The sequence below is a fragment of the Trichechus manatus genome, unplaced genomic scaffold, assembly GCF_000243295.1.
Source record: "Trichechus manatus latirostris isolate Lorelei unplaced genomic scaffold, TriManLat1.0 scaffold00170, whole genome shotgun sequence".
Taxonomy (NCBI): Eukaryota; Metazoa; Chordata; class Mammalia; order Sirenia; family Trichechidae; genus Trichechus; species Trichechus manatus.
In genome coordinates, this window is record NW_004444106.1 from 2,746,400 (window position 1) to 2,763,198 (window position 16,799).

Genomic DNA, 16,799 nt, shown 5'->3' on the forward strand with positions numbered 1-16,799 from the left:
AGAGGCTGGAGCGGGCGCGAGCGCGGGCGCGCGCGAGGCCAGCGGGAGGGGGGCAGGCTCGAAGAGAGACTCTGGCGGGAGGAGGGACGGGGGAGCCACCCAGCAGCCGGAGTCGCCCCAAGCGCGAGACCCCTGAGACGGCCGCTGATTGGCTGGTGATGGCGCAGGTGGTGGGCGCGCGGGAGACAGGGCGGCTGCTCTTCTCCTCCCCCCCTTCAACGATTCCACCCCCCTCCCTCCGCCAGCGGCCGTTATTTCGCGCGCACGCGCACAAAACCGCTGTCGTTGCTGAGCGGGAATGGGGGCGCGCGCGCTGGGTGTACGGACGGGGCGGGGCTAAATCCTAAGCGCGTACCCGCGTAACGGTCGTCGTCCTTGAGCTTTGCTTTAGTTTTTTGTTTCCTTTAGGCCACCGTCCGTTCCCCCCTCCCCATTTCATTGGTTTATTTACTATCTTTCGCGCTGGTACGTATTTCCCCAAAGATGGCGCCCAAAGAAGTTCGGCGGCAGAGCTCAGGGATCCCAAGGGCGATTTTCCCCGCTCTCCTCCCCCCCTCTCCCGCAGTCCCAAGAATCAGGCTGAAGCACCGGAATAAAAACTGTATTTACACAACAGGCTGTTATACAAAGATTAAACAAACAAGTAGTGAGTAGAGACGACAGTCAAGAGGGACCGCAGCGCTGGCCCGCGGCGAGGCCCAGGATGTTCGCCTGCAAGACAGGGGGTAAGGGGAAAGCAACGTTAGAGGTGGGGGTAGGGCCCAGGCCAGGGAGAGGCGAGGAGGCAGAGCCGTGATCTCACCTTTAGGAATGACTCCATCTGTTTCCCGGATATGCCCTCCACGCGTTCCAGGTCCTCCACCTGGTGGGACAACAGCGACGGGGAGACGGGTCTAGGGGTGCAACACTCCTTCCCCAACTCCGACTGGATCCCAGTGCTGCCCTGCCTGAGCCCTTACCTGGCTGAAGGGGCCGTGGAGCTCCCTCCAGCCCACAATGAGCTGGGCCTTCTTCTGGCCAATGCGCTGCAGACTGCGTAGATCCCGGGCTGAGCCTTTGTTCAGCAGGTCCAGGATTTTTTGGCGTCCATGGGCCAGCAGCTCTCGGCTGATCTGTGGCTCCCAGCAGTCCTCAGCTTTCTCCTCAGGTTCAGAGGCATCTAGGGACTCCAGCTATGAGGTTAGGGGGAGGTGAGTGACAGAAATGGCAGTTTGCTGTCCAGCCCAAGGCAGCCACGTCCTTTGGACTCTTCTGTGAAGACTAGGATCCTGGTGGTAGTTACGGCCGTACACCATCCCCCTACTTCCCTTCAGTCATGTGTCTTTTAAAAAAACAAATACCTCTTCGCCTGGTCATTCTCGGGACTAATTCTCATTTTATCTGACTTCTAAAAGTGATAACACTAGTACTTATCTCATAGAGTTGTGAAGATCAAAACAGGTTAGTGAATGTTAAAGCACATTGTAAGCTTTTGAATCTGGCTCCCCTCATATGGAAGAACGTTAGGAATAAGCTCTCCTTCACCCTTGGGACAGCACAGGGAGAAGGCACTCAGTGACACTGCCCCCTGCGTATCATCTCAGTTTTTGGGTAGTTCTAGTTTCATTTCTTGAGTGCTTAGGTCACGTTTCCCTAAGTGGGCTTTTAAGTTTGCAGAGATCGGAACTACACATTGTGCCTAGTAAATAGCTACTAAGAGTGAGAGTCATCAGGAAAAAGGGAAGGTAACAGGTGATGGCCACCCGCTGTGTGCTGGGTACATCCATAACATTGCATTTCATCTTAAATACCCTGTGAGGTACCATCACTGCATTTAGGGGGTAAGGAAGTTCTAAGATTTGTAAATAGCTGCTCTTGTAACTCCAGGGCTAGTGCACTTCTCACAAGAACTGACTACCCCTAACTAGAGCTGGAGGCTCTGAGCCTCCAGCTACACTCACCTTCCTCTTCCGGCCTTTCTTTTTGAGGATGTGGACCTCGGTATTTTGGGATGCAGCCTGCTCCTGCACTGAAAGCATGAATTAGAAACTCGAGTCAGGGCAGAGGCCACTTTTCACCCTCCACAGTAGCCACTCGATTCTTTCATTTCTGATTGCCTAGCTCCTCTCCACCCTGAGTTAACCTCTTCTTTTGTTGTCCCCACATGTCCTTTATTACACCTGTATTTGACAATATTCTCAATTGGTCTTGCATTATAGTCGATCATGCATTTGTCTGTCTACCCACTGAACTAATTAAACACCCCAGAGGGCAGAGCACCCACCCAGTTCTACTTCAGAGCCTCCCCGAGGCTGGCATGTGTGGGAGGACACGAGTGACATTTGTTGAGATGCCCCTAACACTTTCTTCCTTTTGGGATCCTGGTCATCTGGGCCCTCCTGACCCCAGAGCCATACTTACGCAGTTGTAGGGGCATCACCACAGCTTTTTTCAGAGGCTTAGCCACGGAGACTGTGCGGTGGGCAAGGGGTCGGAGCATTGTGGGAGAGCAATTCTCCTTCTCCTTCGGGTCTGCAGCCTCCTGGGCCAGCACCTTGGCCTCCAGTTCCTTTTGCTTCACCTTAAGCCTCTGTTGGAGAGGACCAGGGAGAGATGTGACCCAGACTCAGCTCCAGGGAAGCCTGAAGGACAGTGGTGAGTGTGAGCCCTTAGAGGGCAGGGCTAGGACCAGTGGCAGAAGGTACCAGGAGACAGTTGGAGCCCCTATAGTTAGGGCTTTCTAATGATGAGTGATGCCCAGAGGTGGAGAAAGGCAGTTTGTGAAATGCTGAAGGGGAGGACTCTTCAGGTAAATACCTAATGTAATCTGAGTTGCGTTTTAGGAAATGACAATGTCTAATGTTTGTTCCTTCTACCTGGATTTTTTTCTCATTGCCTCTTATCTGATCTTAATTATCTTTCAAAGTTCAGGCTTGCTAAGGACATTGAAGCAGAAGGTGGAGGACTGAGGGATTCTAGTGTTGGGTAGAAACTGGATCTGATCCAGCCTTTGAGTATCCTCTCCCTGGAGGTTCCAGGATTGCTTCTCAAGACCAGAAGGAATCCCAGCTCCACCTTCCTAACACTTACCTCAATCTCCAAGTCTTTCTCCTCCACTGTCTTCATGAGCACCATTCGCTCTCGCCTCGGGGTGCTCAGCAGAGGGGTCCCCTGGCTCCCCTGGGAGCCCAGCAGGCGGTCTAAGCTTAGGAGGCGCTCCAGCATGGCCGGGTCTATGTTGCTTAGCTTCTGCAGGGGGCTGAGCAGACGGAAGAGGTTACTCCCCACCTACCTTCTCTCATCATGCCTTAACTTGGTTTATCCTCTAGGTCCAGAACCTTGATGCTAACTTGGTGGGCAACCCTGAGCAAGTCATCCAACCTTTCTGGGTGTAGTGTCTTCATCGGTTGAATGAGGATTGAGGATAGTAATCTCTCAGGGATGTCAGGAGATCAGTTGAGAACAAGCATTTAATGAACACTTGAGTGTCAGGTATTAGGTATCTAAGACAACGCCCTGTCAGTTTGAAGGAAGTCAGGGAAAGCTTCACAGAGGCGGCTTTGAAAGCCACTGAAGACCTCAAGCACCGAGACTTTATCCTGTGGGCAGTAGGGAACGCCTGTTCAGTTGTGATTTAACCCGAACTGGGTTTTAGCACGTGGCAATGCCTAAAATTTGTTACCTCTGCCTAGAATCGTCTCATCTCACATCTGATCTCAATTATCTTTCAAAGTCAGTTTGATGCCACCTTTGCCATGATGCCCAGCTGACTGTGTCCTCCTTACTACACTGTGAGCAACTCGAGGGCAGAGACTGTCCCGTTCTTTACGTGCAGGTGCCTAGGAGCAGGATCAGAAAATACATGGATGAATGCTGGAAGCAACTGTTCCTGTCCTGGCTCTCACGGAACAAGCAGTGATTCCTTATTGCATTCTGTACGATCTACTGATGTCCACATCTTACTTCCCCTACTGAAGAGTAAGGTCGCCTGAAATCACGGTCTGTCTAGGTCTGATGTGCCTCATCTCTGAGCTTCTTTCTTCAGAGTGCCTGTCTGCCAGAGAGCTTGCCTGTTCACACATAATACAGACGTGTGTATGTATCTGTTTCTCTGAATTTGTGCACATGGGAGAAGGGACTGCTGACAGATGGCTTGGGAAGGACAGGGTTGAGAGAGGGGTCACGAGTAAGTAAGCAACTTTCTGTGGCCTCCTTCCCCACCTACAACAGCTCCCCTGGGGCAGGGTGTGCGCTAATTCTTGGCCACCTCAGGTCACCACTGTTCAATATGTTAGGACCTGTACAGTTTAGAGAGGCTTTACTTGGGCTAGGGGTTACAGGCCAAAGTTAGAACTGCAGCTGGCTCCTTGGAGTCAGGGAAGGTCACGTGGCCAGACCTGGGAAGGAAGACCACTGAATACTGTGCACACTGAGCTGTGACCTGGGACTAGCAAAGTTGGGGAGGAAGGCCTTCGTTTCAAGAGGTTTTGTTTGGACTGAAGGTAGAAACAGGGCCAAGTTAGGATGGCAACTGGCTCCTTGGAGAGTCACAGAGAGGCTGAACATACAGACTGAGGGGTCTCAGCGAAACATCTCTCCCCCTTGTTTCCTTCGCCTTGCCCTCATCCTCTTGACCTGAAAGATCTGATCCAGATTACTCCTTGAACAAGAAGCAAAAGTTTTAGTCTTTGAAACGGCTGCCCCCAAAAGTGAAGTTTTGCTTATGACCTAAAGGGGCTAGAAAATGGGAAGAGAAGGAGCTAGGAGCCTGAGGAGGCAGCCTCCTCAGGTTCCCAGGCAGCAGTACTGATCTTATTATCACCTTAGTGAATTTAAGAGAGTAAGCTTTTAGCTGATTTCAGCGGAAGAGAACAAGTTCACAGCAGTCAAGCACAAGGCTCTGTCAGGCTAAATCCACTGCTGCTCTGCACCTAACCCAGACAACAGCGAAGGGGACACACCTAAGGCCCCCCTCTTTCTACTCACCTGAGTTTCTGGGCGTCAGAGGCTGGAGCTGCTAGGGCCTCAGGGCTCCCAATCTCCTCTTCTTCAGGTCCACGGGCTCTCTTCGCCTCTGTTGGGCCTAGCAGTTCTTTCTGAGACAGTCTAACCGGTGCCAAAGCTAGGGGAAGATGGGGCCATCAGCCTCTGTGCTGATGCTTGGTGGCCTCAGCAAGCTCCCCAGTTGTTCAGACCTGGCCTTTCCACTCCAGCCTCCCCCGGTTCTCACCGTGAGGCTGCAAGCTTTCATTGGTAAAAGGCCGGTTGATCACCTCTTTGGACCTGGCAGCAAAGTTGAGTGCAGTGACTGTGTCTAGGTAGAAGCGTCTCTCAGGGGCAATGTTGGCAATGAGAATGCTGTGGGCGGAGCCACCCAGGGAATCCTGAGGGAGGGGGATGGGCAGGGTGCGCAGGTGAGAGCTAAACTTCCCATTCCTTGGTTGCTGTCCCCAACACCCCAGCAGGCCCAGAACCACCTTTTCCAGCCCCTTTAACCTTGACACAGGTGGCCTGACCTGCAACAGGCGAGTAAGTTTGCTGTCCCGGTAAGGCACGCGAGGGAGGCCCTGGTTCAGTGCATCAACCACCTTGCCCAGTACAAAGAGGGAGGTGTTGATGGCTCCACTCTCCTTCAGCCGCAGGCCCTTGTTGCCCGTGCGCCGGTTGTCCTCTGAGCCAGCCAAGTCAATCAGGTAGAGTTTTCCCTCCCGCTGGCGAAATGGGGCCAGCCGTTCCCGCTGATCTACCTGCGGGTAGGAGCAAGGGCCCCAGGCTTAGCTCAGGCTCCAGGGGCTTCCTGGGTTCTCACATCTGTCAGTGAGCCTCACCTTGACCAGGAGAACAGCATGACTACGGGAGGAACGCTGGTTGAGCCGGGTGGCTCCTACAGTTCGATTTCGACTGGCTGGCAGAAAGTGCTGCTCAAAATCAGTAAAGCTAGTGATGGGCTTCTGTGTGAGGCCTGGAATCAGGATGTTTCCCCGACAGTCTTCTCGGATCACCAGGTCTCCTGATGTGGGGTCTAAGAGGTCCAGTACCTGTTTGGGCAGTGAGAGGTGGGGCCAGTTCCCCAGACACACACTGCTTACTTTCTGGGGACCAGTCTTATTTTGTCTGTTGGAATCTCAGAGTTGTAACATCTGCTACCCCAACCTCCATCTTTCCAGGTCTCACCTTCCCTCCTTGCTAGAGCAGAGCCTCATGTTCTAGAACTGGGCCTTCCTTTGACCCTGTCTCTTCCTCCCTAACCAGAGCGCGGCCTCACCTTTTCCTGGTAGATCTCTAAGTAGGACATAGTGACGGAGAGGGCCCATGGGCGGCCCTCAGCACCCTCCTCCCTTGTGAGCTGCAGGAGGTCCATGAGAGCCCGGGGGATCACCCCAGGCTGCTCTGGGCTGCCCAGCATCGTGTGCGTTTTCCCTGGGGAAAGAGTGGAGAAAGTGAAGAGGTTTACCCACTGCCTTCCCTAGCCCATTCTGATGCACATCCGGTCCCATCTGCCCCCTCACCTGCCCCTGTGGGCCCATAGGCAAGCACACTGGCATTCTGTCCTTCTAGCAAATGCCTTAGGATGGGCTGCACTGAACCAGCATAGATGTCCTGCTGGGAGCTCCTCTCCCCATAGAAGGCATCAAACCTGTGGGGAGGATTAAGGAAGAGAATTAGGAGAGGGTTCTATTCTCACTCAGACCTAGAGGCTAATACTGGCCTTGAATTTAAAAGCATTGCTCTTCCTGCACAAAGACTTTAGAAAGTGCCCACTGAACACCTACTCTGTCCCAGTCTCTGTATGGGTGCTAGAGAGGTGAATCTGTATCCTGTGCTCTTGGGAGTTTTGCAGTCTGGTGGATAGATACCTACTCTTTGCTATGATTCAGGGAACAAAGATGAAAACACACTAGAAGGAATAACTGATTTTGCATGAGGGAAAAGGAAGATTTGGAGGTGGCTTTCATAAGCTAAATGCATGTACCGGGCTCAGCTCAATGCCTTGCATCCAGTAAACAGTTCATGTTAGGTGAACTGGGCCTTGAAAGAGGAAGGAGGATTTTGTCAGCGAGAAGGGAAAGACGGAAATTCTAGGCATAAGGAATAGCAGATAGACAAGACATGGTGTGAAAGGGCAGGGCTTCCCAACCTTCACACTGCAGCATATATAGATGGTATGTACTTGTAAATCACGGTGGGGTAAATTGAGGATAATGCTTTTGACAGATGAGACTCAATACACCTGTAGCCTATTCACTGAACTCTAGCGGAGAAGCTGGGACTTAGCAGGGCTTCAAACCAGTTTGTTCCGGTTTGAAACCCTGATGAGAATTTGCATTTCCACTTCATATATACTGAATCAGAATCTACAGTTTAACAAGCTCCCCAGGTGATTTATGTGTAATAAATTTTGAGAATCACTGCTCTACTAGTGGTTCTCCAAACTGGTCCCTAACCAGCATTAGCATTGCCTGGGAACTTGTTAGAAATGCAAATTCTCAGCAGAATGAACCAGTTAGTTCCAAGTCCTGTGGCTTAGACAGCAGCAGGGAGTTTAGTATAGATGGAATGTAGCATGTGTTGGGGGATGAGGCTGGAAAGAAACTGAAGCCAAATTGTCAAGTGCTTAGAATAGGGATGAGCAAACTTTTTCTGTAAAGAGCTAGATAGTAAATATTTTAGGCTTTGTGGGTAATATGGTTCCTGTCATAAATGCTTAGCTCTGCCAGTGTAGTCAGAAAGCAGCCATGTAAAATGAGTGTGGCTATGTTCCAATAAAATTTTATAAAAACAGATTGCTGGTCAGATTTAATTTATGGGCCAGTTTGCTACCCCCGGTCCACTGTGGTGTGGATTGCTTTTATATGGCCTCTCTCGCCATGGTCTTGCAACTCCCACCACATCGTTTGGACTATGCATATAAGGTGCTGGTGGCCCACCAAGGGGATGGGACAGCTTGCTAATAATAGCGCATGGCACCCTTGTGGTGGGTAGGACCATGCAAATAAAGTATATAGAATCCTAATGAGGGGATTGATCAGTTTTGCCATCCCACTAGGCTTAAAATGAGCCATCCTGGAGGTAGATGGGGGGGACCTAACTACCACCAAGAAAGAAGAGCCAGGAGTAGAGTGTGTCCTTTGGACTTGGGGTCCCTGCGGCTGAGAACTTCCTAGACCCAGGAGACAGAGAGAGCTATAACGCTGGAGACGGTGTAAGATGGCAAGAAGCAGTGGCAGGGAAATGGCGGCAGCAGAACCAGGAGACTGGTGTGAGACGGCACAGTGGGTTTCCTGGCCCACAGAGCAAGGTAGTTATAGTGGGCGTGCCAACCCATGGACCGAGAGCCAAGAGCCTTCAGGCAGGAGGCTTCCTGGCGGAGTGGGGTGCCTCCAGGCATTTACTGGCAGAATTAAAGAACTTTGTAACACCTGATGGAGCAGGGAGAAGCCAGGCCGAGGGACCCAGGAGCCAAGGGAGAAGGTGGCCTGTGGGCACGGCTGAAAATCTGTGCTTACTGAAGAACTGTATCCTGAGTCATTCCTGAACCTGAATTGTAACCTGTTACTTCCCTAATAAACCCCACAATTGTGAGCACGGTCTGTGAGTTCTGTGTGGTCATTGCAATGAATTATTGAACTTAGCAGAGAAGTAGAGAGTGCCGTGGGAGGGACAGCTAGTGTCAGAACTGGCGAAACGGTTGGAGAAAGGAGGCATGTCTGACCTCCACTTCATAGGAATCTGCTTTGGGCTGACGGTGGTGGTGATTCTTTCTTCCCCTCGTGAAGTTAGAGGAAGTCAGATGACGCCGTGCCATCATTTTTACACCTATAGTGACAGGTCTTTAAAGTAGCTGCCCCGGTGAGTTCTGTCCCCAAACCTGGTACTCTTCTTTGACACTACTCAGCTACAGCCTGGGTTGACTCCCTGATCTGTTTTGCCCCAACCCTTCCGATACTCCCCTAGTTCCCACTTGGGGATCCCCTGCTCATCTTCACTGCTGTTTCTCCCCTTTGTACCTATCTCCTTCATGAGACTGTGAGCGAGAATGTGTCTGATTCAGCCTCCAGTCTCTCCCCACAGTATCCTACACGGTACCTGGCACAGTAGACAGCATGAGCATTTCCTGAGCGGACAAATGAAAGTGGTGGGGGACAAAGCTGTGCTAAGGCAGGATCAAGGATCCTGGGAGGCAGGTCTGAGACACTGTCTGGGAAGTAGATACTGTGAGCAGGCCTAGGAGAGGGAAACGAGTGGGGAAGAGTGGACTGAATCCTACTGATATTTGAGAGTCTCCTGGTGATTCCTCCAGTTGGAAATCTCCAGAGAGCAGCTGTCCAGGCCTCGGACACAGGGGGCATCATTTGCTCCAGCTATTTCATCCACAAATGGCCGCAGTCGCACAGCCACCCTTACTCGAGCTGGAGGCGGGCGCCGGCCAGCCCTCACCTTACTTAGCAGACAGCGTCCGGCTCCTGGAGGAGAGAAGAGAAGTTTTAGACATGAAGTATGCTGGTGGCACAGAGGAAGCAGGGACCAGCTTTCCCGAGAAGTAAGGATAGGATGTCTTGGAGAAGGATGTGCTTGACTTGGCTGCACTGTGAAGGATGAATAGGAGCTTGCTAAGCAGTCCAGGCAGAAGAAACACACGTGCAAAGGCACGGGGTGTGAAAGAGTGGCTCCTTTGGAGAACTGATGAGGCAGGACTGTGTATGTTTTGTTAGGGAGGGTAAGCACGGAAGGGCAGGATGGAACAAACAGATAAATCAAATACATGGTCCCAGGCAGAGTACATTGGGGGTTTGTGACTTAGTTTCCATGTCTGTAAAATGGAGTGGGCCTTGGAATTAAAAGAAGTGACAAGTAAAGTGCCAACACAGTGACCAGCACATAGTAGGTATGTTATCCAAGGTAAGACAATCTAGGTTCAAATCCCAGCTCTGCCGCTTACCACTAACTAAATAAAATAACCTGGGGGAATTATTTTCCATCCCCGTGCCTCAATTTCCTTGCCTGTAAAATAGGGATAAATAAAAATACCTACTCACTGGGTTGTTAGGAGAATAAACAAGGTAATTCATGTAAAAGTGTTTAGAATAGCATCTAGTACTTAGTAAAAGCACGTTAAGTGTTTTGTTTTTTATTCACCCCCCCACTTTCCAGATAAGAAAACCTCGGTACAGAGGGGTCAGCTAATTTGCCCATGGTCAACAGCTAGTTAGTGACAGAGCTTCAAATGAAGGTCAAACTCCAAAGTCCATGATAGGAATCCCCAGGCCTCCTCATCTCCTTCATCTTAGCATTCCCAATGGCTCTGGAGTCAGAGACAAGTTCCATCTACCAGCTGTGTGACCTTGGGAAGGCTACTTCAGCTCTCCAAGCCTCGTTTTCTCTTTATAAAAATAACACTATCTGTTGAATCCTCACAACATAAGATTGTGAGAATTCCAAGAAATAATGTACATACAATGTTTAGCACAGTGTCTGGCCAGGAGTGCTCAATAAATGTTAGCTATTATCATTGTACCTCTTCTCTTGCCTTCCTTGCCCCTTTTGTAGTGCAGTTAGAGTCCTCGCAGAGCATAAAACATTGGCTGGTTTATTTCCTGTTTTTATAATAGAAGCGGCTCATTGCCATTCTGCCCCAGAGCTCACAGTCCAGGGGAGAAGGGAAGGAGAGGCACACATAAACAACTGCTTACAGTATAAGAATCTAGCCCTTTCATCAAAAAAAGCAAACGAGGTTGGGTGAGGCTTAGCAATTATTTCTAATTTTTCCCTCTCCCACAATTCTCAAGTTTTATTCAGCTTCACTTTTACTTCTCTCTTCATTTATGAAGAAACTGAGCCAAAGATAGCATCTTTGGTCTATTTACATCATTAATAAGAAAACACTTGGTGGTCTTTTCTTCCCCACCAAGGCCTGGCAAACTCCTATCCAACCTTTGAAACTTACCTCAAATATTGCTTCCTTAAGTCCTTCCGGAAACCCTGGTGATGTAGTGGTTAAGTGCTATGGTTGCTAATCAAAAGGTCGGCAGTTCGAATCCATCAAGCACTCCTTGGAAACTCTACGGGGCAGTTCTACTCTGTCCTATAGGGTCGCTATGAGTCGCAATCGACTTGATGGCCATGGGTTTGGTTTTTTTGGTTTAAGTCCCCCCAGAATCTCCAAGGTTGGCTTCAGAGTCTACATTCCTTATAGCAGTTTGTATATTATCTCTCATTGTGTTTCATCATATTATATCTATTTATGTGACTACAAGCTTCTCTAGGGCAGAGATAATATTCATTCTGACATTTTTCTGATATCTACTATGTGCCAGACATGATGGATCTTGGAGGAGTGAGGGGAGGATGTGCTCAGACAGAAGGAATAGCATGTGCTTGGGCATAATGGTTAAGAGCAGAAGCTCTAGAGGAGTCAGATTACCTAAGTGCAAAATCAGGCCCCATAATTTACTAGCTCTGTTAACTTTGGTCAAGCTACTTAACCCATCCATGCCTCAGTTTCCTGATCTGTAAAACAGGGACAATAATAGTAACCAACCAGGACTTTGAACCAGTTTGTTCTGGTTCCACCCCAGATATACTGAATCAGAATCTACATGTTTAAACAAGTCTTACTTATACATAAGAATCACCTGGGGATCTTGTTAAAATGTAGATTCTAATTCAGTATATCTGGGGTGGAAAGACAAATTCTCAGCAGAGGTTAGAACCAAGACGAACCAGTTCCAAGCCCTGTAACCAGCTAGTAGCACTATGTGGCAATTAAATAATTCATCACCACAAAGTGTTTACAACTGTGCGTGGCATATAGTAAGGGCTCAAAACGTGTTAGACATTCTCCTAAATATCTTTGTTTCCCACAGGGCCCAACGAACAGTAAATAAATAAATTACTATGGTGCTCACCACCAACGCTGACCAAAATTCACAGTCTAGAGGAGGAGGGGAGAGGCACACGTAAACAAATACAAGATTCTGAGTGTCCTAACAGCCCTTCCAACCCTAAAATAGTATTCACTTCCATGGTCAGAGTGAAAGGAAACAACAGCCCCTTTATTTCCCTCTTCTGTGGTCTCAGCGCATCTTAATCTTTGTCATCATAAAAAGCTGTCAATTCGCACCCAGCTGCTGGCCCCTGTGATCCTCAGTCTACCCTCCTGCACTTCTCAGGGATCTCACCGCATCCAAGCACCGTGTCATAAAGAGAACCCTTTCCCCAGAACACGCGTCCACTTCCCTTCTTTCTGTCCTTAGATTAGAGCGCTAGCCACTTGTCGCTCGCTTACTCAGATAATCTCCTGAGGTGAGGTTACTGTCCCCATTTTACAGACGAAGAAACCGAAGCTCAGAAAGGAAAAGGGCGCGAGGTTCAAACGACGAGCTTGTGCCAGAGCCTAGTCTCAACCCGGGTCAACTGACCCGAGTGGAGCGCAGGAAACAAAACAAAATATAACGAGGCGGGCTGACCAGTTCCGGATCCCCAAACTCCCACCCTCCCCCCCATTCCGCCCTTGCACTATTCCCGCGGACAACTCTCTGATCCCGGACTAGACTCCGACGCATTACCTCTCAAAGCTCCAGGTTTCGCTTCTCACCCCACCCAGGCCGAGGTCCGTTACCTGAAGTCGCCGCCGCCATCTCGCGTCGTCTCCGCTGCGCTGGGAGCCCCGCGTCCATTCCACCCGCTTCTTTGACCCGCCTTTGCCATTCGAATTTCCCGAGGCTCCGCCCCTCTCCAGGGAACCACCAATCACGGCTACATGCCGCCGGAAGCGCCTGTCTGCGGCTGGAGACTATACTGCCCCTAGGGCTCTCCGCCAGGTCCTACAAGCAGCATGCTTTTAGAGCCTAGGCCCGCCCAGCCGTTGACGTCGGGTCTCGGGCTCTGGCCCCAGCCCGGGCGCCTGGCGTTGGCGACAGTGGCAGTCGGGGCAGCTGCTGAACGCCGCCCGACACTGGGCTGCCTTTAGCTTCAGGCTAATGGATTTCGAGGCGTAGATTTGCGTAAATGCCGACCTTTTGCCTGATTTTTCCTTCCAAAGAACTACAAATTTTGGTACGAACCAAGCAGACAATGATTGAAGGCACTTAATCAATTCATCCAAAAATTTCCATGAGCTGAGTATAATGTTCACTAAATAAGTGGCAGAAGCAGTGTTTACATGAATAAGGAAGAGGTTGCCTCGAAACTGGTTTGTTCTAACCAACTCGTGGTGATCTTCACTTTCAGTTTTTTGCTTCATATATTGCTTCTAGCGTCTGTGGGGTGGCCCTTGATTGTGGATGGCGGAACTTGACTTTAGTGTCAATCAAGTGTGCTTTAACGTGTGTTCACTTCTATCTAATTCTGGACCACACTGAGTCCAAGGCCACTGTGTGAAGTGTAGAGGCCAGGTGGCATATGTGTCCCTTATGTTGCATGTCTGAGCCAAGGAGGCTGGCTCGGATGTTACGTACTTTTTAACTTAGAACTTAAGTACATGGGAGTGAGCGTTAAAGGCATGCTTAGTCTGTTGATTAGTCATCCTCGTCCACTATCCTGTATCCTTTCGGAAGCTTAGCTAGGGATAATGATCTCATGTTTGAACTCCTGGTCAGGCCCAAGTATGTTCCAGCCCATTAAAAAACAAAACAAACAAACATAAAACCTGAGCTATAACCCAAAGATCTTGTATTTGTATGGGTTACATCTATCCATATTTACTGTACTAGAAATTAAAACAAAAATTTAAAATATGTATTCATGCATTTAAAAATTACAGTAGCAATAGTATCTAAAAGAGTAAAATACCTAGGTTAAAAATAATCAAAACTCACTGAAATTTGACCATAAGGTTTATTATGAGCAGTTATTCTTTTCTTTTTCTTAATTGTACTTTAGATGAAGGTTTACAGAGCAAACTAATTTCTCATTAAACAATACACATATTGTTTTGTGACATTGGTTGCCAACCCCCTGACATGTCAGCACTCTCTGCTTCTCCACCTGAGTTCCCCGTTACCAGCTTTCCTGTCCCCTCCTGCCTTCTCATCCTTGCCCCTGGGCTGGTGTGCCCATTTAGTCTCCTTTTGTTTTATTGTTATTGTTGTTAGGTGCCGTTGAGTTGGTTCCAACTCACAGTGACCCTATGTACAACAGAACGAAATGCTGCTTGGTCCTGTGCCATCCTCACAATCGTTGTTGTGCTTAAGCCCATTGTTGCAGCCACTGTCAATCCGTCTCGTTGAGGATCTTCCTCTTTTTTGCTGACCCTCTACTTTACCAAACATGATGTCCTCATCCAGGGACTGATCCCTCCTAATAACATGTCCAAAGTATGTGAGACGTAGTCTCACCATCCTTGCTTCTAAGGAGCATTATGGTCGTACTTCTTCCAGGACAGATTTGTTTATTCTTTTGGCAGTCCATGCTATATTCAATATTCTTCTCCAACACCACAATTCCAAGACATCAATTCTTCTTCCATCTTCCTTATTCATTGTCCAGCTTTCACATGCATATGAGGCGACTGAAAACACCATGGCTTGGGTCAGGTGCACCTTAGTCTTCAAAGTGGGCCTGTCTAATCTTTGGCTGAAGGGTGAACCTCAGGAGTGACTTCACTACTGAGCTAAAAGGGTGTCCGGGGGCCATACTCTTGGGGTTTCTCCAGTCTCTGTCAGGCCAGTAAGTCTGGTCTTTTTTTATGTGTGTGAGTTAGAATTTTGTTCTACATTTTTCTCCAGCTCTGTCCAGGACCCTCTACCGTGATGTCTATCAGAGCAGTCGGTGGTGGTAACCGGGCACCATCTAGTTGTGCTGGAGTCAGTCTGGTGGAGGCTGTGGTAGTTGTGGTCCGTTAGTTCTTTGGACTAATCTTTCTCTTGTGTCTTTGGTTTTCTTCATTCTCCCTTGCTCCAGACGGGGTGAGACCAGTGGAGTATCTTAGATGGCCGCTTACAAGCTTTTAAGACCTCAGACTATGAGCAGTTATTCTGTATACATATAGGCAAACCATTGTGATTCCAGAAAAAGAGCAAATGGCTCAAAGAAGCTAGGTACAATGGGGCTTATAAAGAGAAGAGGAGGGAGAAATATAGAAGATCAACCATTGGCTGATCTTAACGTGATTGACTTAACCCTGCCTTTCCCCATTAACAGAGATCAGTTGCCATCAGGTTACTTCTGGCCTGGCTGCTAATAATTTGGCCTTCCAGCCACCTGCAAAGATCCCTGGTGGCGCAATGGTTAAAGTGCTTTACTGCTAACTGGTGGTGGTTCGAACCCACCAGCCACTCCCTGGGAGAAAGATGTGGCAATCTTCTTCCTTAAAGATTTACAGCCTTGGAAACCCTACAGGGTCACTATGAGTCATAATTGACTCAATGGCAATGGATTTTTTTTTTTTTTGGCCCACCTGCAGCCATGAGACATTTTGAGATTTAAATTAGGAGTAAAAGTTTGACAATTATCCTTTTCTAGCAGGAAAAGACAAATTTACATTGCTATACAGCAGTTTCTGACAGGTTTTTGCAGTTTGGGTCAGGCTTTTTATGGTTAATATTTGGTTTCGTGGATAAGAAAACCCTTAAAATCAAAGTAAGATGTCTGTTATTAATTTTCGTTTTCAACACTAGGAATGAATTTAACCAGGGAGGTGAAAGACTTGTACACTGAAAACTATAAAACATTGTTGAAAGAAATTAAAGACATCTCGTCCTTATTGCTTAAGGGGTACTGAGTTTCAGTTTGGGGGGATAAAACTCAAGTGTGCCAGTCACTGTCCTAGGTGGTGGGGATATCCCGGTGAATAAGAAGACAGACATGGTCCCTGTTTTCTTGGAGTTTATTTTTTGTGGGGAGGGGGGCATAGATGTTATTGGGTGGAAACTCCAAGTTTTTGCTCGGCATGACTTGTATTGGCCAAAAAACAAGAGACCGAGGTGGGAGAAAAGGAAAAGGCACCTTTATTTCATTGTACGAGGAAAAGGAGTCAGTCGGAGCTGCTGCTGCCAAGACTGCTTGCCAAAGGTGGGGATGCAAGTTACTTTTAAAGGGATTTACGAGTAGGGAGTTCATACAGGTTAGGTCAGCAACATTCTTAATCATAGTATGCAGACACAATGAGGTTTACACGTAACCTCCAAGCAAAAGCAGGATTCAGATGCAAAGCTGGGGGTGGGAGTTGGAGCCCAGCAAAGGAAATGATTTTTCAATACAACACTGTAGGGGAGGAAGCCAGGTAAAGAACACAGCACTGTGGTGGCTCTGTCTCATAGGGGTGGGTGATGGGGACAATAAAGAATTGTAAGGGAAGAATACCAAAATCTGCATCCACCTGGTAGAAATTATTGCTGTCAAACATCTAATATTCAGAGAGGAAAAACAGTTAATATCATGCTGATTTTTTTAACTTCCAAACTAGACTGTTAAGAAGCAAAGAGGATCAGAGGAGAGCGGAACATAGAGTTTACACCATAATCATGGAAAGAGAATAGTGGGGTAAGGCAGATGATCTGTCCTTCAAGCCTGGGAAGATTAAATGAGGGGTCATCTGGGGTGAGAGGCATGGCAGCAGTGATGGAGAAGAGAAGGTAATGGGGGCTGGACATGAAAGGATCAGCCCTAGGGGACCAGGTAGAGAGGAAAAAACCCTCAGGGAGATAATGGAGGACTACTGGTGGCCAGGAAGCCATGCCAACCTGCCCCATGTGGACACCCTTTTCCTTCACATGCAATTACATAAGAACCACACAGGGACACCACCAAAAGGGACTCAGCAGGGATCCTGCTGAACAGTCTGAGGGTAGCTCTCAGTAAAGGTCTTTGCCTGAAGGCAC

The 16,799-nt window shown here is 48.7% G+C and overlaps 1 protein-coding gene across 1 annotated transcript; it reads right to left on the bottom strand.

Annotated features, from left to right (window-relative positions):
- Window positions 1–495: 495 nt before the first annotated feature.
- KIF22 (kinesin family member 22) lies at window positions 496–12,808 on the bottom strand. Its single transcript, XM_004386658.2, has 14 exons — window positions 12,599–12,808; window positions 9,248–9,443; window positions 6,489–6,616; window positions 6,245–6,399; window positions 5,808–6,017; window positions 5,496–5,726; window positions 5,210–5,363; window positions 4,966–5,101; window positions 3,070–3,238; window positions 2,401–2,569; window positions 1,941–2,008; window positions 960–1,172; window positions 803–862; window positions 496–711 (listed from the first exon to the last, which is right to left on the bottom strand). The coding sequence occupies exons 1-14, from the start codon at window positions 12,654–12,656 to the stop codon at window positions 664–666; spliced, it is 1,995 nt and encodes a 664-aa protein (XP_004386715.1). The 5' UTR covers window positions 12,657–12,808; the 3' UTR covers window positions 496–663.
- Window positions 12,809–16,799: the final 3,991 nt, after the last annotated feature.